The 26114-nt window shown below is 41.4% G+C and overlaps 1 protein-coding gene across 5 annotated transcripts in view; it reads left to right on the plus strand.

Annotated features, from left to right (window-relative positions):
• The window catches only part of herc4 (HECT and RLD domain containing E3 ubiquitin protein ligase 4), a 107687-nt gene that overhangs the window by 45404 nt on the left and 36169 nt on the right, over positions 1–26114 (plus strand). For 3 of the 5 annotated variants that reach the window (XM_059947333.1, XM_059947335.1, XM_059947334.1), the window contains exons 11-13: positions 3656–3715; positions 6759–6870; positions 25120–25309. In XM_059947333.1, coding sequence (XP_059803316.1) covers positions 3656–3715; positions 6759–6870; positions 25120–25309 — 362 coding nt within the window. Of the gene's footprint in view, positions 1–3655; positions 3716–6758; positions 6875–25119; positions 25310–26114 lie in introns of those variants that run through there. The other 2 variants (XM_059947336.1, XM_059947337.1) reach the window with 2 other exon arrangements.

Genomic DNA, 26114 nt, shown 5'->3' on the forward strand with positions numbered 1-26114 from the left:
GGAACTGGTACTTTCTGTTACCACTGTGGAGAAGGTGGGCATTTCAAGCGAGATTGCGAGGTTCAAAAAGCAAGTCAGCAGTTAATCAAACAGTGAAGAAAAAAGGCAAAACTACAGAAGTATTCAGTAAAGGAACGGGCTGGTATCTCAGAGAGGGTGCATTCCAATCAATATATCAAGGGAAATAATAAAGTGCAAAACACTATTCCTGGATGTTAAGTGGGATCAGGCTCTAATGTATGTTATACAGATTTAATGTGTTTATACCAGAGCCACACTTGACACAGGTTACTTTGCTTTATAGATCCTTTTTACAGCAGGTATTTGATGCATTTACCATTGATGCCACTCGGTGACCTCGAGATTTGGGAGCTTAGTACTGATGAGTACCCATGCAATGGCTACTAATTGTTGAAACTGGAGTTTTGGAAGCAGATCTTGGAGTAACTGAGACCAATAGTTAGTCTGCCCAGATCCAGTTGGAAAGGGTAGAACTTCCATTCGTGTCGGAACAGATACTTGCATTGTGAGAAGGCTTGTGGGAGCATGCAAGGAGAGAAGTGGAGAGAACTTCTTGAAAACCTTGTTCATTCACCCTGTGTTCAGAGCTGCTTTTGAGAAGGTGCAAGTTCCTCCTAACCTGTCATGTTACATCCTGGAGGAGTAGAGTGATGGGAACCTGCAAATTTGCTGGAGTGCCCAACAACTTGGCCATCTAGGTGGATGCTTCTGATCATCAGGAAGAGTCACGTTTACCTGCAGGACTGCTGGTGAGGCCTGAACTGTAGAGATCTTTGGCCGTCTATGCAAGCAGAATAGTAGTAATTGTTAGGAATGCATCAGGAAGAGGTGTTACCCTCAGATGTAGGATTCTGATTGCCCCTCTTTTTCCAATGATGGTAGTGGCTAGTATTCCAGGGAAAACGGAAGAGAAGTAGTCTCTTGGATCAAGGAAGTTGACATCAAAGTCATGCAACTTTGACTCACCGACACCAGGGGAATGGAAAAGGAGATTGGCTGAGGTTAGTTGGAGTGCGAAGATGTCTTTTCTACTGACAAGTCCGATGTTAGTTGCTGCAAGGGTGCTTGCCACGCTATTGGAGTGAATGAGGACACCCTTTTCCAGGAGAGGTCTCGCTGGTTAGCACCAGCAAATGTTTGGAATATTCAGCAGCACTTACTTGGGCTGAAGGAAGCTTACATCAGTCATGGGGCAGGGGACCTGAGCCATCAGAAGGCAAGAGTGATAGATGGGGAGGCATCCTCTAGTAGACAGGAAAGGTCTCAGAGTTAGGAAACCCCTAGGTAGGCCAGCAGAGGACACACCTGGGAAACAAGTGTTACGTCCATTCCCATGGCGAGATGTGTTGCTTCCATTTACAGTTGAATTTGGGGTGGGGGGTGGGGTTCCTAAAATCACAAAATTCATTTGCATACAGTGTTGTTAATAATGGTTTAATAAGTTTCATAGCCATGAGGACATGACTTTTATTGGTGGGGGGAAGGATGTAATGCCCTGGTTAAGATTTCTACAGCTATGCTGTAGCTATTTCATTTTAACAGTTTTCTGCAAAAACAGTGTGTCCTGCTGGTAGAATATTTTGGTTTCAGCTAAAGATAAAAAGCCCTGCTGTTCAACTTGGGAATGTTGTGTCAGGCAATCAGGATGGTGAGATCTGGAGAAAGTTCCAGAGAGAGCATAGTGGAGAGAGATTTGTGACAGACAGTAGTCTTGGTTTGGGACTTTTTGTCTGCAGTTGCAGAGCAAGACGGAAGGAAAGATGCCACAGAAAGCTGTTGGAAGGAGAGTTCCTGTTACACAAAGTGATTTGTGCAGATGAATGGCTTGGGTTCAGTGCCGTGAAGTACACTTCTACCCAGCTTTGGAAGAGAGGAACTCCAATGGTCATGTGCTCACTTAGATGGGTCAAATTGTAATGGGCCCTTTATTTATTTTTTCTTTTAATAACTGATAAAGCTGAAATTAGTAAATATGCTTCGTTTATAATTTATGTAGTGTACTATCTGTTATTTTTTGCTGACTGATAATTGTGTGTGGGCAGTATTTACACAGCATTTGCTCAAATTGGGGTTTCTTTCATTGGAACGTTGCAACATTTCTGTTTGGTTGAACCCCAAGTCAAATCGACCCTTGACATATATTATTATGAAATTTTAATGAAGATAGCCTTCTCACTGCTGAGTCACATGGCTTTTAGCAGAAGTAGCTAACGAGCCCAGTTAGAGGGTTACAGTATCAAAAGTGTGCAGGAATCTTTTTGGGATGTTAAACAGGTTTGGCTTATCGAATGCTCATAATGATGTACGGTAGAAAGTAACCTGAGTAGCTGCATTGCAGTCTGGTAGAGCAATTCCAATGCACAGGACTGTAAGAAGCTGCAGAAACAAATGTGCTCTGCCCAATACATCATGAGCACCAATCCTGGACACCACCATTTGATAGTATTTATAGGAGCTACTACCTGATGGAGGTAACACATCATCAAAATAACACACACACACACACACACACACACACACACACACACACACACACACACACACACACACACACACACACACACACACACACACACACAGACACACACACACAGACACACACACACAGACACACACACACAGACACACACACACAGACACACACACACAGACACACACACACACACACACAGACACACACACACACACACACACAGACACACACACACACACACACACAGACACACACACACACACACACACAGACACACACACACACACACACACAGACACACACACACACACACACACACACACACACACACACACACACAGTGTTTGTATGTACCTCCTTGATTGTAGCAATAAGAGGATGTGTCCTAGGTTATGGGGTTCTTAATGAAAGATGCTGCCTTTTTGAGGCATTGCTGCTGAAGATGTCCTGTATGCTGGTGCCCATGATGGAGCTGACTTGAGTTTACAACTTTCTGTGGCTTACTCTGACCCTGTGCAGTACGCTTCCATTGTGTGGTGCCCCTCCCCCCTCTCCCCAATACCAGACTGATGCAGTCGGTTACAATGCTCTCGATGATACATCTGTTTTTTAAAATTACTAGTGTCTTTGGTGACATACCAAATCTCCTGGAACTCTTAATGAAGTATAGCCACTGTTGTGCTGCCTTTGTAACTGCATCAATATGTTGTACCTAGGAATATAGCTGACCACTTGGGTGTCTCATGAAAGACTATGGACAAAAACACATAAAAGAGTAAGTCCAAAGGCAGGCTAATGTCCACATAAAAATAATTACATAATAAGCCAGTTCCAAAAATTCTGTACTGCTTAAATATGGCTAAATAGCCTTTATTCAAGATAGATTATTCTTGAGTTGTCATTACATTGTTATAAGAGAAATATCACTAGTATTCTTGAAGAATTTCTTTGTATTTTGAGTTGTATCAGAATTTTGTTTTACAGAAATACGTGACTACCATTTAACTTTAACCATAAAGTAAATGTAGTTCCATCCTTGTGCAATACGGAGATATGTCATTCAATGCAGATGTTAAGATTCAGTTGAAGAGTAGAGAAATACTTTAGTTATGGTTAAATTGGAACATTTGTGACTTATATAGTGTCTCTTTCTCACCATAGTGAAATCGATACTGTGTTCTCATCAGAGGGCTGCCTAAATGGAAGCTTTCTTGCCTATAGGTAATGTTATAAATACTGAGATTGATCAAGTTTTCTAAATGCACTGCAACTTTAATGTAAGCTGTGTTAAATTTGTACAACTTTGAGCACCTGTGTTTAAACCATCTGTGTTCTAAGTGAAACTACATGTATCTTGTATTCATCCTGCAGTACTTAATAGCTGCTATTTGATGAGACACATGTTGAGGTTGTACATGTTGAGGAATCTTTATTACTAAATATCTTCAGTATTGTATAATCTAATTTCAGAAGTTTTATACCTCAAGCCATACTGAAAAAACTTTAAATACTTTAAAGTTTAATCATGACTTTCTACCCCACTCTCCCACCTTGTCGCCGTAACTCTTAAGCCCCTTACCAATTAAGAATTTATCAGCTTTTGCCTTGAGCACCCCTACCGTCTTGGCCTCACTGGCCCTCCGAGATTCCATAGATTCATCACCATTCAGCTGAAGAAATTCCTCCTCATCTTAGTTTTAAAGGGACATTTCTTTATTCTAAACCATTATCTTTGGATCCCAGACTTCTCCTTATGGAAACATCCTCTCCACGTCCACTGTATTTTTCAGTATTTGTAGGTTTCAATGAGATCACTCTGTACTTCAGATGCAGGCCCAAAGCTTCAAATGCTCCCCGCCTTCCTTTTTAGTCCTGATAAAGGGTCTCGCCCAAAATGTCGACTGTTCATTCCTCTCCGTAGATGCTGCCTGACCTGCTGGGTTCCTCCAGCATTTTATGTGTTATTGTGCATCTGCCAAATCTCTTGTGTTTACCAGATGCTCCTCCATGTGTTAAGTCTTTCATTCCCGGTATCATTCTTGTGAACCTCTTCTAGGCCTTCTGTAGGGCCAGCAAATTAATCTCTGGTTAAGGAGCCCAAAGTTGCTCACTATGTCCAAGTGTGGTCTGAGCAACTCCTTAAAGTCTCAGCAGTACAAAAAACAATCAGGTACTTGCTTTTAGTATTCTAGTTCCCTTGAACTGGATATTAACACTGCATGTGCTTACTTTACTACAGACTCAACCTGCAATTTAATCTTAAAGGAATCTTGAACTAGGGTTTCCAAGTCCCTCTGCACATTTGATTTCTGAATTCTCTCTCCATTTAGAAAATAATGAGCACCTTTACTTTTCTTACCAAAATTCATAATCACACACTTTTCTGTGCTGTATTTCATCTGACACTTTGCCCATTCTCCCAACCTATCCAAGTTCTTCTGTAGACTTCCTACTTTTATGGATACTACCTGCCCTTCCACTTATCTTTGGATCATCTGCAAACTTGGCCAAAGTACTAACAGTTCCTTCATCCAGATAATTAATGTGTAAAGTAATTATGTTGTGGTCCCAAAGGTGCCGCTGTGGACCTCCAGTAGTCACTAGTGACTCCTTTATCCTCACTCTTTGACTTCTGCCAATCAGCCAATCTTCTATTCATGTGAATACCTTGCCTCTAACTCTATAGGCTTGTTTAGCAGATTCATCTGTGCCACCTTGTCAAAGGCCTTCAGAAAACCCAAAAAAAACCATAGCCACCAATTCTCTTATCTCATAAAAGAATTCTAACAGATTTGTCAGGGAAGGTTGCCCCTTAATGAAATTGCCTTATTTTATCATGTACTTCCAAGTGTTTCGAAATTTCATCCTTAACAATGCACGGTATAATCTTAGAAACCACAATGGTTAAGTGAAGTGGCTAAAACAGAGTTGACATGTTTAATAATTAAAAGTATCAGTTTTAACCTTTAAAAGGATTTTGACATTGTAACCCATTCTCCAAAATGTTACACGTATCTTTTGCATTTCTTCTTCCTTCCATCCCCTTACCCCCAGAGAACTGGTTCAGATGACCCTTTTTAGAATCTTAACTTCATGGTCTGGCAACTTTTATTGGAATATTTGCAACACTTTTTAGAGGTGATTTTATATGGAATGTGCTGACAGAGGAGGTGGTTAAGTCAGGTACATTATCCATTTTTAAAAGACACTCGGACAGGTGCATGGATAGGAAAACTTTAAAGGAATATGGACCAAACTTGAGCAAATGGAACTAGCGTAGATAAAAATCTTGGTCAGCATGAACTAGTTGGGCCAAAGGGCCTGTCCTTTATCTCAAATAGTTCCATGACTTTTCACTGGTCATGTATCATCCTTTTAGACCTTCTTTGGTATCTTCAAGTTGGGGATATTTTTACTTTAATTGCTTTTCTCCTTTTATATTAATTAATAGCTGAAATGGTTCATCCACTGCACCACTTAGCAAAGTATTGATTGAAGTGAATGTAAGCACAATCATGTGATGCATCTACCCATAGAACTTTTCACCCCAATGTGTGTTAAATATCTACGTCTTCACCTTAAATTATTCAAACCTTCTATTGGATATCTTTAATCAATTGTCCTTTCACAATTACCTGTGACCTAATTATACTTTGCCCCTACTTAAAGGAAAATCAAATAACAAATACCAAAACATGACTTTGTGCTTTCTTTTAGGATTTTTTTAAGCTCTTGTCACTTGTACCTTAGATTATTCTGCTAGAGAGGAATTAACTCCTTATACTTCTAAATGTTGTGTTTCTTGGTGACAGGTCAACATTTAGAAGCAACTGAATCTATGCATCAAATATTTTAATAAACAAATGCAATAATTATTTTGGCAACCAAGAATATGTGCCTCCTAAAGTTCTTGTGCTTGGGTTCCTGATTTGCAATCCATAAATTAAAAACACAAGATTTTTTATTAAATTATATTTGACTAGATAATTTGTTTGGCATTAAATGAACCTCTGCAAAACCAAGCTGAAAAAGCTATTTTCATTAAAGTTGGTGCATTTTGAAATTATATATAACAAATATTTGGCTGAAACCTATAAGACAATCAAAAGTTGTTTTAGAGTGGCATAGTGCAGCATTTTTTATGGTCAGTAGTGGGTGGATAAGAAAAAAAAAATAAATTCAGCTATCAAATTTATATAATAATTAAGTATAAAGCCATGACATTTGGATGTCTATCAACTAATTGATAGTATTTTTGTTTCAGCAATGATGATCATTATAAAACCAGTTCCAAGTACTCAGGGATTGACATGAATGCTGCTCGATTACTATTCCATAGACTCATACAGTCTGATCATCCTCGTATTTGTCAACAGGTATTTTGTGGTCACTGTTTTATTTTGTCAGCATGTTAGTTGAAACTAAGAAAAACAGATGTATTTCTTTCTCATTGCCCATTAGTCATGTTTTAGTACTTTGAATTGACCTAATGTACATTTTGTCAGCGTTTAGAAAGTATACAGCATGTTAATAGTGTATCTAATTTGAAGTAAAGAAGTAACTTTTCATTGGTTTAACAGCTGAGAAATATGGTCTTTGTGACTGAATGGACTAATTGGCTGCATTGCAGAATAATGTAACTAAGTCTTATTTTCCGAGCTGAGAGATGTTTCAGAAAGCACTTTTTCAGAAGCATAAGAAAACAAGTTTGTATTTCTATTTTAAAAGCCTGTATTAATTGTATATTTAGCTTATTAACTGAGTATCCTGCAAGTGATAATTGGGAATGTTAAATAACACTCAGTTCATTGTTTTCTCCCTGTTTTAAATATCAGTGAGTCTGATTTGCATTAGTGGTGATAACATTTAACCAACAGCTCTAAATGCAACTGATACAGCTTCTTTAGAATTTTGAAGAGTACAGCTCAGGAACAAGCCATTGGGCCTACAGTGTTGTGCAGAACCAGCTAAAAAGCAAATTAAAAATACCTGAGCACTGCCTGCACCGTGTTTTTATCCCTTAAACTTCCTTACATCCATGCACCTGTCTTAAACCATCTCTTAAAAGCTTCTAATTTATTTGTTTTAGACAATAGGTGCAGGAGTAGGTCACTTGACCCTTCGAGCCAGCACCACCATTCAATGTGATCATGGCTGATCATCCACAATCAGTACCCTATTCCTACCTTCTCCCCATATACCTATTTTCCTATTGGTGGCTTTCTACCACCATTCCAGGCATCTGCCACTTAGAATAACTTACCCCTCACTTCCCCCTTGAACCTACCCCCTCTCACCTTCAATGTCTGCCTCTAGTGTTAGACATTTCAACCCTGGGGAAACATACTCTGTCCACCCTATCTATGCATCTCATAACCTTGTAAACCTTCCATCAGATCTCCCCTCAGCCTGCAACATTCCAGAGAAAACAGCCTGCTTATTAGTTCTTTCATTTTCCATCAAAGCTTTTAAATTCAATTACTTTTTACCTTTTTAAGTTTTTTTGTTTATTTTAACTCCATTTTAAAATCTTTCTTACTTTATTGGGACAATAGAACATTCTTTCATAGTCATACTCTGCCTCCTCCAGCAGAACCTCAGCCCCAGCCATCTTGAGACGATGGACCCATTGCTCCAGTGGTTCTGATCTTGACACTGCCTGGCTACCTTCAGACTGCAGGTCCCATAATCTCCAGCTCCAGCTTCAACTTCTGTTGTCTCCACCTCCACTTTTTTCACTGCTGCTGGGTCCTCCTCTTCCACCACTACTTCTCACCAACCCCAGGTCCCTCAGTCACCTATTGCCCCTTGTCCCCATTTCATTGCTCTGTGTCTTCATCTTCCTCTCACCCACATTCCCTGAACCATACCAATCTTCCCGCTCCTGACCTAGCTCTAATCCCTGCCATGTCTTTGCTTTCCCCTCTCTGAAGCAGTGTTCTGTCCTCAGCAGCAGCCTTATCTTTGTGCCCCTACACTTGCACAAAGTGCATTCTGTGCCTTTCATGACACTGAGCTCTTTTTCCATTACCTCTGCCTCCAAGCCTACTTCTTTGGCAAGGATCCCTACCCTCTACTGATGACTAGATGGTCTTCAGCCTGATCTGGATCTTTGCATCTTTAACTGCCGATGAGACATCATCCATCTCAACTTCACTCCTCTCTCCTATTTGAACCTCATACTTGCTGAACACTTCACTCTCCTTACAGCAATCCCAGCCTCACCATCAAACCCACAGACTAGACGGGTGGTGTTGTAGTCTGGTGGACTATTCTTTGCCTTGTTGAGACCTGGCGCCCTTACTTATCTTTACAACAAGATCCCTCTAAGGAGCATCAAGCCATTGTCCTCCGCACTTCATCACCAACCTTCTCAACTTTAGAGATCTCCCACTCACTGCTACCAACCATAGTTCCCTTACTCCGCACTGCTTATTTCTACCTCTTATCCAAGACTGACAAACTTTGTGACTATCTGAGTAGGCCCGTTGTTTGCTCCTTCCCCACTAATTTCGTGCCCGCACACATCAACTCCATTTTATACTCCTTGGTTCAGTTCTTCCCATCTATGTGATACTTCACATGCTCATGATCATGTGTTCCCTGGCCTTGCTCAGTTCATTTAAAATATGGATGTCCAGTCCCTATACACTTCTAACCCCCATCAAAAAGGCCTTAAAGCTCTCCATTTCAATCTGGTTAATAGACCTAACCAGTTTCCCTCCACCACTTCCCTCCTAAATCTTTCCACTTGATCTTGCTGTCTATCTGTGAAGACAAACTATCCACTGATATCTTTTATAAACCTACTGACTTGAGTATCTTGATTTTACCTCATCCTATCATGTCACTTAAAAATGCTATACCCTTTTCTTAGCTTCTCCATCTCTGCCAAGTGTGTTCTGAAATTGAGGCTTTCCATTCCATAACATCTGAGATACCTTACACTTCCCAGAGTGGTGCCTCCCTTCTAACACCATAGACGCCGTCCTGACCTGCATCTCCTTCATTTCCCGCACATCTGTCCTCACCCCATCCTTCCGCCACCATAACGGATCACGTTTTCTTTATCCTTGCATGCCACCCCTCAAGCCTCATTAGGAGAATGATCCAGCACTTCATTCTGCAAATTTTTCACCATCTACAACAAAATCCTACCACTAAACACATCTATCCCTTCCCCACAACCTCTTATTTCCATAAGGATTGGTCTCTACATGTCCACTTGTCCTTCCCTGCTGATCTCACTCCTGATGCTTATCCCTGGAAGTGCTACACTGGCCCCTATATCTTCTCTCTCACCATCACTGAAGGCACCACCAGTCCTTCTAAGTTAGGCAACACTTCACCTGAGTGTCTTTTGGGACAATCTACAGTATCCACGCTCCCAGTGCGGGCACCTCTACATCAGTAAGACCCAACATAGACTGAGGAAATGCTTTCTTAAGCATCTTTGTTCCATCTGCCATGGCCACCCATTTCACTTCAACTTCGACACTTTGACATGTTGGTACATGGCCTCCTCTACAGCCATGATGAAGCCACTATCACGTTGGAGGAGCAAACCCTCATATCCCACCTGGGGTAGCCTCCAACCTGATGGTATGAACATCAATTTCTCTAATTTCTGTTCATTTCTCCTGCCTCCCCTTACTATTTTTCCATTCTTCATACTGGTTCCCCTCTCATCACTACTTATTTGCCCATCAGCTCCTTAAAGTGCACCTCTTCCCCTTTCTTCCATGGTCAACTGTCCTTTCCTATCAGATTCCTTCTTCATTGCACCCCCCAGCCTTCCTCATCAGCTGGCCTCACCTATCATCTAGTTTGTACTCCTTCCTGTCCACCTGCCTTTTTCTGGCTTCCTTCCTAGTCCTGATGAAGTGACTCAGTCCGAAACATCATCTGTTTATTTCCCTCCAATGATGCTGCCTGATTTGCCAAGTTTCTGTAGCATTTTGTGTGTGTGGCTCTGGATTTCCAGTATCTGCAGAATCTCTTGTGTTTGTGATATGCTAATTGCCCTTTTGGTTCTTCAGCTCTGCATTGGTTTCAAGGAGACCATAAGATATATGGTCAGAATTAGGCCATTTGGTCTGCTCCACCATTTCATGATGGCTGATCCATTTTTCCTCTCAGCCCCAATCTCTTGCCTTCTTCCCGTATCCCTTCATGCCCAGACTAATCAAGAACCTATCAACCTCTGCCTTAAATGTACCCAACGACTTGGCCTCCAAGTTGCTTGTGGCAATGAATTCCACAAATACAGCACTCTCTAGTTAAAGAAATTCCTCCTTATCTCCATTCTAAGATGGTGTCTTAGAATCTCTATTCTGAGATGGTGTCCTCTGGTCCTGAGTCCCCCACCATAGCGAACCACCTTTCCACATCCACTATCAAGGCCTTTCACCAGCTGAATGAAGTCACCTCTCATCCTCCTGAATTATAGTGAGTGCAAGCCCACAGCCATAAAATGCTCTTCATGTCACGAGCCTTTCAATGCCAGAATCTTCTGTGAACCTCCTTTGAACCCTCTCCGATGTCACCACATCCTTTCTTAGATGAGGGGCCCAAAAGTGCTCTGCATACTCCAAGTGAAGCTTCACCAATGCTTTATAAAGCCTCAATATTACATCCTTGCATTAAATATTCTAGTCCTCCTGAAATGAGTGTTAACATCGCATTTGCCTTCCACATCACCAACTCAACCTGCCAGTTAACCTTTAGGGAATCCTACATAAGGACTCCCAAGTCCTTGTGCATCTCAGATTCTTGAATTTTCTCTCCATTTAGAAAATAGGCTACGCTTTTATTTCTTTTGCCAAAGTACATGACCATACTCTTAACGGCATTGTATTCCATCTACCACTTCTTTGCCCATTCTCCTAATTTCTCTAAGTTCTTCTGTAGCTTCTCTATATCCTCAAAACTACCTGTTCTGAACCTATCTTTGTATGATCCACAAACTTGGCCACAAAGCTGTCAATTCCGTCATCCAAGTCTTTGACATACAACATGAAAAGAAGGGGCTCCCTTTATTCCCACTCTTTGCCTCCTACCAATCAGCCACTTCTTTATCCATTAATAAGCAAGAGAAAATCTGCAGATGCTGGAAATCCAACACACACGGAATGTTGGAGGACCTCAGCAGAAAAGAGCAGCAGGGATCACAGAAGGGGAGCAGTGAGAGAGGGTTTCACTGAACTCCCATTGAAGAGAAGATTTAAACTACTTTGAGGTAGGCATCCCTGGAAGAGAATACTGCTGAAGGGTTTTGGCCTGAAACATCAACTGTACTTTTTTCCTCCAGCATTTTGTGTGTGTTACTGCTTTATCCATGCTAGAATCTTTGCTGTAATATCATGGGCTCTTGTTAAGCTGTCTTACGTGTGTCACTTTGTCAAAGACCTTCTGAAATTCAAGTCCACAACATATTTCAGTTCTCATTTGTCTTTCCTGCTTGTTATTTATTCAGAGTTCCAACAGATTTGTCAAGTAAGATTTTCCTTTAAGGAAACCATGCTGACTATGGCCTTTTTATCATGTTCCTTCAAGTACCCTAAGACCCTTTTCTTAACAATCAATTCCAACATCTTCCCAACCCCTGAGGTCAGACTAACTGGCCTCTAATTTTCTTTCTTTTGCCTCTCTCCCCTCTTGAAGACTGGTGTGGCAATTGGAATTTTCCATTCTTTACCTTACCTTCATAATTCAGCTTTTCCTTCCTATTGACCTTTTAGTTGCCTTCTGCTGGTTTTTAAAAGCTTCCCAATCCTCTAACTTCCCACTAATTTTTGCTCTATTATATGCACTGTCTTTGGTTTTTATGTTGGCTTTGACTTTTCTTGTCAGCCACGGTTGTGTGATCCTATCTTTAGAATACTACTACTTTAGGATGTATAAATCCTGTGCCTTCCAAGTTGCTCCCAGAAATTTCAGCCGTGGCTGATCTGTCATCATCCATGCTAGTGTTCCCTTCCGATTAATTTTGACCAGCTCCTCTCTCACGCCTCTAATTTTCTTTACTCCATTGTAATACAGATGTATCTGACTTTTGCTTGTCCTTCTCAAAGTGAAGAGTGAATTCTATCATCACTAGCCCCTAAGGGTTCCTTTACCTTAAGCTGTCTAATCAATTCTGGTTCATTGCGGAACACCCAATCCAGAACAGCTGATCTCCTAGCTACTCTAAAAAACCACCTTGTAACATTCTACAAATTCCCCCTCTTCAGATCCAGCACCAACCTGATTTTCATAATTTACCTGCATATGGGAATCCCATGTACTGTTTGCAAAGAACCATAGTTTGAACTGTAGAATGCAGACTCCGACAGAACCCTAACCACCTTGAAAAGGAAAGACATAAGAAAAGAAAGAAGATGAAAAAGCTGTTTTGTGGATGAACTGGAAGAAGTTGCCTGGGTCTACAAAAACCGCTGGTGCTATCTTTCTTAGATTTTGTTTCTTGCAACAGTGCAATCTCTCTACGAATTTGTTCTTCTAACTAGCACTGGCTATTGGTTGGTCTGTAACAGCCTTTCTCTACCTTTTGCCATGAAGAAACCCTTGAAATAATTCTTAGGTCTCAGTTATTATATCTACAGCTCACAATCAGTGAGTTGTAGATATAATAATCCAAAAATAATTGTTAATGCTCTTTTGAGTAGAGAATGAAATTTTTAACCAACCTTTCTTGGAAAAAAAACAGGTAGTTAAGCTTAGCTTACCTTTCTTGAAATTAATTTCTCTTTCCTTTTATAAATTAAAAAAATTCATAAGGCTAACGTAATAAATTTCTGTTAAATAACTGGTTTAAGCCAAAATGGGATTTAATTTTTCTCAAGGTAGGCTCGGTCGATTTGATTTAAATAAAGGTTGTAAATTGATTTTAATTAATGCAACATGGCATACGGTGCATTGGCCTTCAATCGTGGGATTGAGTTTAAGAGATGAGAGGTAATGTTGCAGCTGTATAGGACCCTGGTCAGACCCACTTGGAGTACTGTGCTCAATTCTGGTTGCCTCACTGCGGGAAGGACATGGAAACCATAGAAATGGTGCAGGGGAGCATGCCTTATGAGAATAGGTTGAGTAAACTCGACCTTTTCTCTTTGGTGTGTCGGAGGATGAGAGGTGACCTGATGGAGGTGTATGAGATAATGAGTAGCTAGCACAAGAGGACATAGTTTTAAGGTGCTTGGAAGTAGGTACAGAGGAGATGTCAAGGGTAAGTTTTTTATGCAGAGAGTGGTGAGTGTGTGGAATGGGCTGCCAGCAGTGGAGGCGGAAATGATAAGGTCTTTTAAGAGTTTAGAAAAATAAAGGGCTATGGGTAAAGCCTAGGTAGTTTTAAGGTAAGGACATGTTCAATACAGCTTTGTGGCTGAAGAGCCTGTATTGTGCTGTATGTTTTCTAATCTAAACTCATGCACTTTGCTTGACCTTTTTTTGTATTTTTTTTAAAATTTGTGTCAATTAGTAACCAGGCAATAAACCTTAAATTTGCTATTAGCCTGATGTTTGTTTCATTTTATTGCCTATATCGTAAATCATCCTGACACATCCTAACTTAATGATTTTATAAACCTTTAAGGTCATTCCTCAGCTTCCTTCACTCGAGGGAAAGCTGTCCCAGCCTATCCAATTGCTCTTTGTAAGTTAGTCCAGCAGTCCAGGCAACATGCAATTGTATCTTTTCTGTACTCTTTCTAGTTTAATATCTTTCTGGCCTGCTTGGTAGCAGAACTTGGTAGCTGACATTGTATTGCATCAGAGATTTTTGGATATTAAAATAATTATAAACTGGAGCATTAGTGCAACAACATGGCTGTAATGTGATTAATGACCCTTCCCTCTTTTTTTTTGATGATATGGAAGCACATATGTGCTTCCTATGAAGCCCATAATTTAATACAATATATGTAGGTATATTCTGTCCAAGACCTGTATGACAGTTTTAATTCCTTTTATGGTCTGCTTCATTATATTGGAAGTTCAGAATGGAATTAAATGCTGCAGTCTTCAGAAAATGCCTCTCTTCTGGCTTTATTATGGGTGAGGTGTTGCTTGTAAAGCATCTGAAGGTGTTTCACTTCTGAGTGTTTGACAGAGGCACTGGTGTATAGATGGATGGTCCTCTTTTTACCCAGTCAGATCTTGCTAGTGTGATTCAAGATAATGGAGAGTTTTTTATGGTTCCTTAATTCACCCTTGAGGGCAGCAAGTAATAAAGCTAATAGAACTGCTGCCTGCCAGTTTCATAGGCCTAAATTGAAAATGCATTTATTATCAAATTATGTACACTATGTGCAACCTTGAGATTCGTCTCCTTATAGGCAGCCACAAAACAAAGAAACCCAAATGGACCTATTTAAAAAAAAAAGCACCCAATGTATAGGGAAAAAATAAATTGTGCATAAAATAAAAACTTTCAGAAATGAAGTTCACAAAGGTGAGTCCACAGCCATGAAGCCATTTGGTTAATTGACCACTGTAAATAGTCCCTTGTTTGAAGGTGAGTAGTGGGAATTGAGAATATAGGGGAAATAACATTGTAACTAATATAGGTTTAATATAAAATGGATGATTGGTTGCTGCAGACTCAATAGGCAAAAGACTCTGGCTTAGTGATATATCTTTGTACGATTTATGACTTGGAAATGTTACCTGTGATGTTAAGAACATTGGTTCATTTCTCACTCTTGGGCCCAGGACCCCATCACCTCACTTCATCCTGTACCCAGCCTTTTCAACCTGGCTCAGAGCTTTTCTCTGAAGATTGAACACTAAGCCTCTTGTTTCATTTTTGAGATGTTACAGTGTTAGAAAAGTGTAAGTCGGTTTATTGGAGCTGCCAAGCAATTGTCATTTGTACTGTTGCCTAAGGAAATTGGTAGTGGGAACTTCAGGATGAAGGCAACAGCAATTTCCAATGGAGTGGCAATGTTTCCAGTCTACTCAAAGACTCAGAAACAGATGTGGTAACTGTTCAGTCAGTGAAAACAAATTAGCCACCTGAAGCCTGCCAAAGTGAATGAACTTACTTGAAGTGCATTTGGAGTCCACCAAGGTCCTTTAGTTTCCTATGTATTTTACACAGATCTCTAGATTTGGAGCCTGTGCCAGATTAGACTAGACCTTGTTCATTTCAATGGAGTGAAACACCCCTGAGCAAGATAGGAAGGTTTCAGGTACTTGATAAGTACACAGAAATTCTTAAGCCTCTTGACAATTTTGACAGCCTAGCATAGAATGAATTGCTATAGTAATTATAGGTTAGGACTTATAAAGTCGTAGAGGATACAGCAGAGATACAGGCCCTTTGGCCCAATGAATCTATGCTGGCTATAGTGTCCACACAGCTAGTCCCAGTTTATTGTCTTTGCCCCATATCCCATGAGAAGCCCATCTAGGTACCTAATGAAGTGCGTCTTAAATATTATTGTACCTGCCTCAACCCCTTCCCCTGGCAGCATGTTCCATATACTCACCATTCTTTGTAGAAAAAACTACCACTCAGGTTCTTTTTAAATCTTTCCCACTCGCTCTAAACCTTGTTTTTGAATAAGGAAAAGACTTTCTATCCACCTCATCTATACCTCCTATTATTTTAAAGACTTCCATAAGGTCATCCCTCACCCTCTTGTATTCCAAGGAATTAAGAATTAGCCTAGCCAACCTCTCCCTGGAACCCAGGTCCTCTTGACCTGGTAACATCGTTGTAAGTCTTTTGTGCACTCTCCATTTTAACCTAATCTTTTCTATTACAGGGTGATCAAAACTACATAGTGCTCCAAGTGTGGCCTCACTAAAAGCTTACTCAGCTGCAATATAATGTTTCAGCTCCTATACTCATTACCCTGACCAATGAAGGCTGACATACTAAACACCTTTCTCACCATCCTGTCTACTTGTGACACTGCTTTCAATGAACTATGCACTTGTACTTACAAGTCCCTGACCCATTTCATTCTCTGTCCTATCATTCATGGTATAAGTCCTTTGCTGGGTTGACTTTCCATAATGCATCATTTTGCACTTGCCTGTATTAAAATCAATTTACTGTTCCATGGCCCACTTCCTAAGTGATTAAGATCCTCTTACAATCTATAATAATTTTACTGTCAACCACACATCCAGATACTGTAATTTTCAACGTACTGATCAATCTTAATGTATTTGCATCCAAATTATTTATATAAAGACCGAATAATAAGGATTTCAACCCTCGCAGTACACCACTTGCCATTAGCCTCCATTCCAAGAAACAACATTCAAACCCTACTCTCTGCTCCTTACCTCCTGAGTCAATTTTTATTTCACCTAACGTGCTGTCTCTGGATTCCTTGGGGCCTAACCTTCCAAGCCAAGGTACCAGATGGACCTTGTTGAAGCGCTTACTAAAGTCCAGATGGACACATTCACTGCCCTACCCTCATCTACACTTTTGGCTACCTCTTCAAAATACTCTAAAGCGTCTGACAAACACAACTTTCCACACACAGTCTCCTCTTATTAAGACTCTTATCTGTCCAGTTGATGGTAGATTCTGTCCCTCAGAAAGCCTTCCAATAACTTTCCCATTACTGATGACAGGTTGACAGACTTGTACTAGCTTGGTTTCTACCTGCTATGGTTCTCAAATGGAAACAACAATGTCCATTTTCCAGTTCTCAGAAATTTCACCAGTGGCTAATAATGTAGTGAATATGTATGCAAGAGCCTTTGCAATTTCCTCTCTAGCTTCCCACAAAGTCTAAGCATGCACTTAGTCAGACCCTGGGATTTATCCACATTATGCACTCACTGTAAGGTGGTACATACCTCTTCGATGGTAATATGAATTTCCTCCAAAACATCTCCATTTCTTTATCTTATCTCTTGAGCAACCATTATTTTCTTCTCAGTTAACTGCTAAGAGAAATAGTCATTGAAGATCTCATCCATAGCTTGCAGTGTATCAAGACCTAGATGGTTCTGCAGATCTCTGAAGTGTCCACTCTCCCTTTACTAATCTTTTACGCTTAACATAAACTATAAAACTTCATGGGATTACCCTTAACCTTATCTGCCATATCTAAATCTAATAGATAACTAGGGATTTACTTGTCCCCCACCTCCTAAACCCAGTATATTCTCCCTTGCTTTCCTTGACCAGAGCCTCAATGTTTCTCATCAGCCAAGTATCACTAAACTTTGCAGACTTGCCCTTTAACCTAACAGGAACATGCTGCTCCAAGAATCTTGATATCCCACTCTTAACAGTCTCTCACTTGCCATTTGTTTCCTTATTTTCAAACAAGCTCACCCAATTGACTTTGCTAGGTACTGGTCAATTTGCCGATAACTAGCCCTACTCTAATTTAAGCCCTAACCTGTGGACCTCTCATCATTTTCTATCACTGTGGTCACTAATGAACTAATAGTTATTAGAGCCAAAGTGCTCCCTGTCTACCACTTCAGTTACTTGCCCTACCTTATTTCCTAAGAGGAGCTCCAGTATTGAAACCACCTAAGTAGGTATTATTAACTAAGAAACTTTGCTGGATATATTTCACATATTCCACCCTGTCCAGTCCCTTAAAACTCTGGGTGGCCCAGTCAATACTGTGGATATTAAAATCTCCCATTAATACAACCCTGTTATTCTTGGAAATTTAAGCAACTTCTCTATGCATCTGCTTCTCAAGTACCCATTAACTAGTAGGTGTGGGGGTGGTGGTTTCTGACCCTCCCCTTCCTGTTTCTAAGCACTACCCATATGGCCCCATTGGATGATACTTGTAAAAATCTAAGTACTACTGTTACAGAACTTAGGACAGTACATCACAGAAGCAGAGGCTTTGGAACACAATGTTGAGCCAAACCAATTAAATTAGTAAGCTAGTAATTCCTGTCTGTACAATGCTTATATCCTTCCATTTTCCTCACATTCATGTGCATATCTGAACATGTCTTTAAAATCTCTAATATAGAATATTAGAGAATATTAGATTCTATATATAATATAGAACATACTGTATGTAGTAGGCCTCCATTAGTCTCGATAGACCATGGATTTGCACCTTGGAAAGTTTCCAGGGCGCAAACCTTTATGGAAGACTGGCAGTTGCAAGTCTCCCTCCTCCATGCCACCAATGTTGTCCAAGGGAAGGGTATTAGGACCCATCGAGCTTGGCACCAGTGTCGTCGCAGAGCAGTGTGTGGTGAAGTACCTTGCTTAAGGACGCTCACACAAGCCTCAGCCAAGGCTCAAACTAGCGACCTTCAGACAACTAGATGTACACTTTAACCACTTGGCCATGCACCAACACACACTGTATGTACTCCCTTATCAAAAAGACTACATCCCTTCTCTGCTTACCTGTATGTCTGTCACACCTGTAACATCTGTCTTCTAGAACATTGAACTGCATTTCTCTCAGCCAGTGTTCAGAGCCAATCCATGTTCTGAATTTGTCTGCATTACATTGAAATAACTAACTGAGATTTCCTTTCCTTACCTTTACTATGGCCCTGGATACTGAAATTTCTACCCATGCTGTCACTGGCTACTGCTTTACCCTATGATATACTCCTGCTCAGAGTCCCTCCTGCCAATCTAAACCCTCCCATGTAGCATTATCAATTTTCCATGAAGATATTGGACCCTCTCTGATTCAAGTGCAGCCTGTTCCTCTTGTACAGAAGAGATCCCAGTAGTCCAAAAACTTGAATTTCTGCCCACTGCACCAATTCCTCAGCTGCACATTCATCTGGCATATCCTATTTCTGACCTCACTAGCCAGTGACATCAGGAGGCATTTGGAGATTGCTACCCTAAAAGTCTTATTCTTACCTAATTCCCTATAACTCATTCTGCAGGTTCTACCCTTGTCATCTGTACAAATATGTACAATGACTTCTCAAGAATTTTTTGTAGCTGTTCAGAGATGTCCTTGACACTGGAACTGGGAAGGCAACACATGATCCTGCTAATTGTTCTGCAGGCATAAAATCTGCCTTTTTCTCATACTATCACTTGTTTCCTGTCTGATTGTACTGTTTCCTTCTCTGCCGTAGAGCCAGTTGCTATGCCCTGGAGAAGATAAAAAGTATCTCGGGGCATATCTGTTATCAAGGGTAATGGCCACAGGAGTGCCCTGCAGGGATTGCTAACTCCCTTCTGGTGGTCACCCATTTATTCGACCCTGTACCTTGAGTATGGCCACTCAGTAAAAGTCTCATCTGTCATTTTACATTTTGTATTTGTATATTCTGAATAGCTAATATGATAAATTTCCTTGTGCTAGTCAAGGAACCATTTAAACAGTAGGGTGACGGGTAAAATTTAGCTCTTTTCTGAAGAAAATGGAAACTTTTTAATTGTTCCCTCTCACTGGGCATTGTTACCTAGTTTCACCACATAAGTGTAAAGGTTGTGGGGCACAGACAGTAGACAGCCACCACTTTTTTCCCCAGGGTTGCAATAGGGAATATGAGGGGACATGCTTTTAAGATCATTGGGAGATGTCAGTGCAGGAGCAAACTAAAAGGACACACAGAGTTGGTGTTTGAAGTAATAGGTGATTTATTAAAAACCAGGAAACAAAAGCTGATGTACCTGAGCATGAATTTGGTACAGCCTTTACATTCTCAATTGACGAAATTGCTAGTAAGCTGTGTACATACATCTACTGATGCCTCAGGACACATCTTCAGTGATGTTCCTGGAATCATCGGGTGTTTTGGGTCTTTCAACATCATTCACCCTCCTCCAGGTGACCCAGCTGGGGCTAATCAGACCCCAGCTTGTGTCCAGATGGCTAGCTACTTATGACTCCATGGCTCCCCTCTTTTGAGCCACAGCTATCCTGAGGCCCTCTCTGCTGCATCGGTGGTACTGCGGATGGCTCTCCACTTCCTCCCTCCCTCAATGCCCAAATTGCTGAAGGCTCTGGCTAAGGAACAGGTTGTGAATCCCCTACATCCAGCCTCCACTGGGAGACACCTGGCTCTCCATCCAGCCTGCTGACAATTGCTGACCAGTCCTGTGTACTTGGAGAGCTTCCTTTCAAAAGCCTCTTCCATGCGATCTTCTCATGGGACTATCAGCTCCAGCAGCACCACTTGCTTAGTAGACTCAGACAGAAGAACAATGTCTGGTCACAGGGTGGTGGCTGCAATATGGTTGGGGAACGTCAGCTGCAGTTCGAGGTCCACCAACAGCTGCCAGTCCCTTGCAGAGGTCAGGATGCCTGTAGATGTTCTTTTGGCTGGTATTAGCTGCTTCCCAGCTCTGACAAAGGCAATGGCCTGCTTGGAGGGTCGGGACCGCTTCACCCACTCAACTCCTGCACTGTTGGCTTCGGCGATGGTCTTCAGGACTTGATCATGCCTCCATTGGTACCGTCCTTCACAAAGTGCCCTCGTGCAGCACTGAGGATGTGCTCCAGGGTTGCCCCATGTGTGCAAGTTTGATGGGCTTGGAAACCCACTGCCTGGATGAGAAATTGGATGCGGTGTGGTTCGGCTTTCCACAGATCAGCCCGGGTCATTTTCCTCCCAACCGCATTCTCCCATCGTATCCAAGCTCCCTGTTGCTTCATTCCCACTGCCTTGCAGGTTCTTGTCTCCTCCACTACTGCTCTTACCTCCTCCTGAATTAGGCGGACCCTTTCCTTCCCTCTGATGGTGTCCATTTGGGGAGTTGGAAAGGATCCTAGCCTAGCTCGGCCTTGGGTGACCACTTCCACCGGCCTCCTGTGATACAGCCTTGCTTCTCCTTCCTGAACAGCTTCCTGTGCCCTCCACTTCCTGCCAGTCCTCACTTGAATCCTTGCTCTAGCCACCTTTGGATCACTTGAATCCCTATACTGTACCACTTCTCTGGCTCTTGTTACCTTGAATTCCTTCTCCAAGGATTTAGAAACATAGAAAACCTACAGCACAATACAGGCCCTTCAGCCCACAAAGTTGTGCCAAAATGACCCTGCCTTAGAAATTACTAGGCTTACCCATAGCCCTCTATTTTTCTAAGCTCCATGTACCTATCCAAAAGTCTCTTAAAAGACCCAATCATATCCGCCTCCATCACCGTTGCCGGCAGCCCATTCCATGCACTCACCACTCTCTGAGTAAAAAACTTACCCCTGACGTCTCCTCTGTACCTACTCCTCGGCAACTTAAACCTGTGTCCTCTTGTGGCAACCATTTCAGCCCTGGGAAAAAGCCTCTGATTATCCACACGATCAATGCCTCTCATCATCTTATACACCCCTGTCAGGTCACCTCTCATCCTCCATCACTCCAAGAAGAAGAGGCCAAGTTCACTCAACCTATTTTCAAAGGCATGCTTCCCAATCCAGGTAGCATCCTTGTAAGATCTCCTCTGCACCCTTTCTATGGCTTCCACATCCTTCCTGTAGTGAGGCAACCAGAACTGAGCTGTCTGACCAGGGTCCTATGTAGCTGCAACATTACTTCTCGGCTCCTAAATTCAATTCCACGACTGATGAAGCCAATACACCATACACCTTCTTAACCATAGAGTCAACCTGCGCAGCTGCTTTGAGTGTCCTATGGACTCGGAACCCAAGATCCCTCTGATCCTCCACACTGCCAAGAGTCTTACCATTAATACTATATTCTGCCATCGTATTTGACCTACCAAAATGAACTACTTCACACTTGTCTGGATTGAACTCCATCTTCCACTTCTCAGCCCAGTTTTGCATCCTTTCAATGTCCCGCTGTTACTTCTGACAGCCCTCCACACTATCCACAACATCTCCAACCTTTGTCATCAGCAAACTTACTAACCCATCATCTAGGTCATTTATAAAAATCACGAAGAGTAAGGGTCCCAGAACAGATTCCTGAGGCACTCCACTGGTGAGTGACCTCCATGCAGACTATGACCCATCTACAACCACTCTTTGCTTTCTGTGGGCAAGCCAGTTCTGGATTCACAAAGCAACGTCCCCTTGGATCCCATGCCTCCTTACTTTCTCAATAAGCCTTGCATGGGGTACCTTATCAAATACCTTAGCATTTGAAGGGCAGTTGCAGTTTGTTGTGGCGTACGTAGGGTGCAATGCTGCTCAGGCTCTTTGGCAGTCCCAGCCATCTCCTGAGGTGGTTGCTAACCCTCCTCTCTAAGGTTTCAACTATTGAGATTGGAACTGCATAGATAAGGAGGGGCCACAGGCTTCTGGGAAGAATGCCATGCTGATACACTCAGGCTTTAAACTTCCCAGGTAGGCCAGACTTGTCCACAGATTTCAACCAGCCGTCCAACTCGGTGCAGGTCACCTGAATGGATGTCGTGTCCCTTAAAGAACTGTCAAAAGCCTTACCTAAGCTCTTGACTGGCTTTTCTGTGATGGTTGGTATGGCTGTGCCTGCGATGCTGAACTGAAACTTGTTCTCCACCTTCCCTTTGTTCAGCACCATTGATCTTGATTTGGCTGGTTTGAAACGCATCCGGGCCCACTCCACCAGCTTTTTGAGCCCCTGCAGAATCCACCGGCAGCCGGTGACTGATTCTTTGGGACTGTGAGGTCATCCATGAATGCCCTGATGGCTTGTTGCCATTGAGCGGAATTCATTCTGGACCCTCTGCATTCTGGTTCAGCAGACTTAGTGAGCATGTTCATGGCTAGGGAGAACAGTGTCACTTTGATAGTGCATTCTGTAATACTATATTTTGATAATAGAGTAATGGGTACAAAAAGACTTGGGTCCTGGTTTTAAAAATGATAATTATGACTTACAACAATGAACACACACAGTATTATATAATTAATGAAGTTCCTGAAAACTGGTGTTGCTGCTGCATTTCATTTCTCTACTCCTAGGTTTAGCAGAATACATGTTCCAATTTTCTAGTTATTAGCCCTCTCAATTCTTTCCCCTACAACATAGAGATAAGTTTATGCACAGAAAGTGGGTAAGTGCATGGGATGTGCTACTGAGAGAGCCAGGTATTTTAGTGACATTTAAAAGACTTGGGTAGGCATGTGGATAAAAGAAAAATGAAGAGGTATGTGGGAAGGAGGGTTAGATTGATCTTGGAGTAGGTTAATGAGTTGGCACAATATTGTAGGCTGAAGGGTCTGTACTGTCCTACATTACACTATTATCCCTGTATCTTTGCGTATGCTTATTGCATAACAGATCTTTTGATATGCACTCATCTACTTTTTTAGGTACGGTATATGTGCACACCTCGTTAATGCAAATATCTTATTTGCCATTTTTGCATTGTGTTGCTGCCACATAAAAGCATGCATGCTGAAGAGGTTCAGTTCCAGATTTCAGAATGCAGAAAAAATGTGATCAAAGTGCCTTTGACTAAGAAGTGATTGTTGATACCAGACAGGGTAGTTTGAATATCTCAGAAACTGCTGATCTAGGATTTTCATGCCCAACAGTCTCTAGAGATTACAGAGAATGGTGTGATGAACAAAAAACATCCAGTGAGTGGCGGTTCTGTGAGTGAAGATACATTGTTAATGAGACAGGTCAGAAAATGGCCTGACTGGTTCAGGTTGATAGGAAAATTACAGCAACTTAAATAACCACACTACAACAGTGGTGTGCAGAAGAGCACCTCTGAACACACATCGAACCTTAAAGTGGAAGGGGTACAGGAGGTACCTAATAAAGTGGTCACTGAGTGTGTGCTTCAATAACGTAACATAAAACTCATGGTGACAAATTGCTTGTGTATTACTACCTCACGTACCTAGTACTCAAGGTCTGTTGCTGGGAACTAAAATGCTTATGGAGTTGGCGCTAAAAGGGTTTATTATAGCATTGTGTATAGAGAAAGTAAGTTATTGAAAATGCTATTGTGCTGGGCATCTGGCACAGACCTCTCCCCCAGTAGATGTTGGACAAGTTTGGGAAATCAAGTGAGTTACAGTACTTGCTGCAGGATTCCTCGCCTCCTACCTGTTCTTGCAGCCTTATTCTGTACATGGTTACTTCATTTTAATTTCTGGTAAATGGCAAACCACCCCAGGATATTGATGATGGGGTTTTGGTGATGGTAATGTTAGAGTTGACTGTTGGAGTTTCTCTTGTTGGTTATTGTAATTGCCTGACACTTGTGTGGCAGGGACATTATTTGCTACCTATCAGGCAGGATATTGCCAGGTTTGGAATTGGACTGCTTCATTATCTGAGGATTCGTTAATGCTAAACATTATGCAATCTTTAACAAACAACCTTACTTTCCACCATGCAAATAAACGAAGATCATCGATGAAGTAGCTAAAGATGGTCAGCATAGGATACTACCCTGAGGAATTCCTGCAGAAATATGCAGACCCAAATTTCACATATGGTTGTGGAATTACTAGAAATTAAGAATTAATTGGAACAAAGAGTGTGGGGAGCTGAGATTATTCTTTTAAAGTATGGGAAATGGCAATTTATCATTTCAAGAATTAATGTTCCAATTTGAGTTAAAGCAACAGTTGCCTTAGTCAAAATGGTTCCATACTGACCTTGCAAGATTTATCCTCATAGATTTATCTGATTTTTGTAAACACTTAACTTCAAAGAAGATTTAATAATGAGACTGTGTTTCTAAATTAATTTTGTTTCCAAGTGTTGATCTATGTGTCTTTTGTCTCTAGATTGCAGCTAGCATGGAGAAAAATTTAATTCCAAATCTTTCCAAATCCCCACCTGATATAGAAGCCTTGAGGATCTACATTACTCTTCCAGAGTGCCCTCCCATGAATGACGTCAACAATTATGTGACATTAGCTATTCCATTCGCAATGGCTATTATAAAATTGGAAAAAATGCCACTGAAAGTGCTTGGTAAATACATTTTATAAAATTATTGGGAATTCAGGGAAATAAGTATCTGGACAAGAATTGCTCATATTCTGTTTTGAAATGTTTGCTTCATTTTTACATTCCTGAAGTACAGGAAAATTGTTTCATTGTTAATGGCACAGAAATGTGACTGTTAATTCTGCTCAGTTTAAGTTTGTGTTAGTATCATTGTATTTGCCATTCGTGTTGATATTTTAAAATCAAAATATGAAGCTATTAGTTGTGTAAAACCGTAAGACATTGGGCTAAATGGCCTAAGTCTGCTCTGCCATTTCATAATGGTTGATTTATTATCCCCTTCTACCCCATTCTCCTGCCTTCTCCCCATAACCTTTGATGTCCTGACTAATCAAGAACTTATCACCCTCCACTTTAAACACACTTGACGACTTAACCTCCATGGTCATCTGTGGCAATGAATTCCACAGTTTCACTACCCTATGGTTAACCCTCCTACCCTCCTCACCTCTGTTCTAAATGGATGTCCCTGTATTTTGAGACTATGCCTTCTGGCCCTACACTCACCCACTATAGGAAGCATCCTCTCCACATCCACTCATCTAGGTTTTTCAATATTTGATAGGTTTCAATGAGATTCCCCTCCCACTCTTCTAAACTGCAGCAAGTACTGGCCCAGAACCGTCAAACAATCTTCATACATTAAGCCTTTCATTTCCAGAATCATTGTTATTAACCTCCTCTGTACCCTTTCCAATGCCAGCACACCTTTTCTTACAAAAGGGGCTCAAAGCTACTCACAATACTCCCAACTGCAATCTGACCAATG

The sequence above is a fragment of the Hypanus sabinus genome, chromosome 22, assembly GCF_030144855.1.
Source record: "Hypanus sabinus isolate sHypSab1 chromosome 22, sHypSab1.hap1, whole genome shotgun sequence".
NCBI lineage: Eukaryota > Metazoa > Chordata > Chondrichthyes > Myliobatiformes > Dasyatidae > Hypanus > Hypanus sabinus.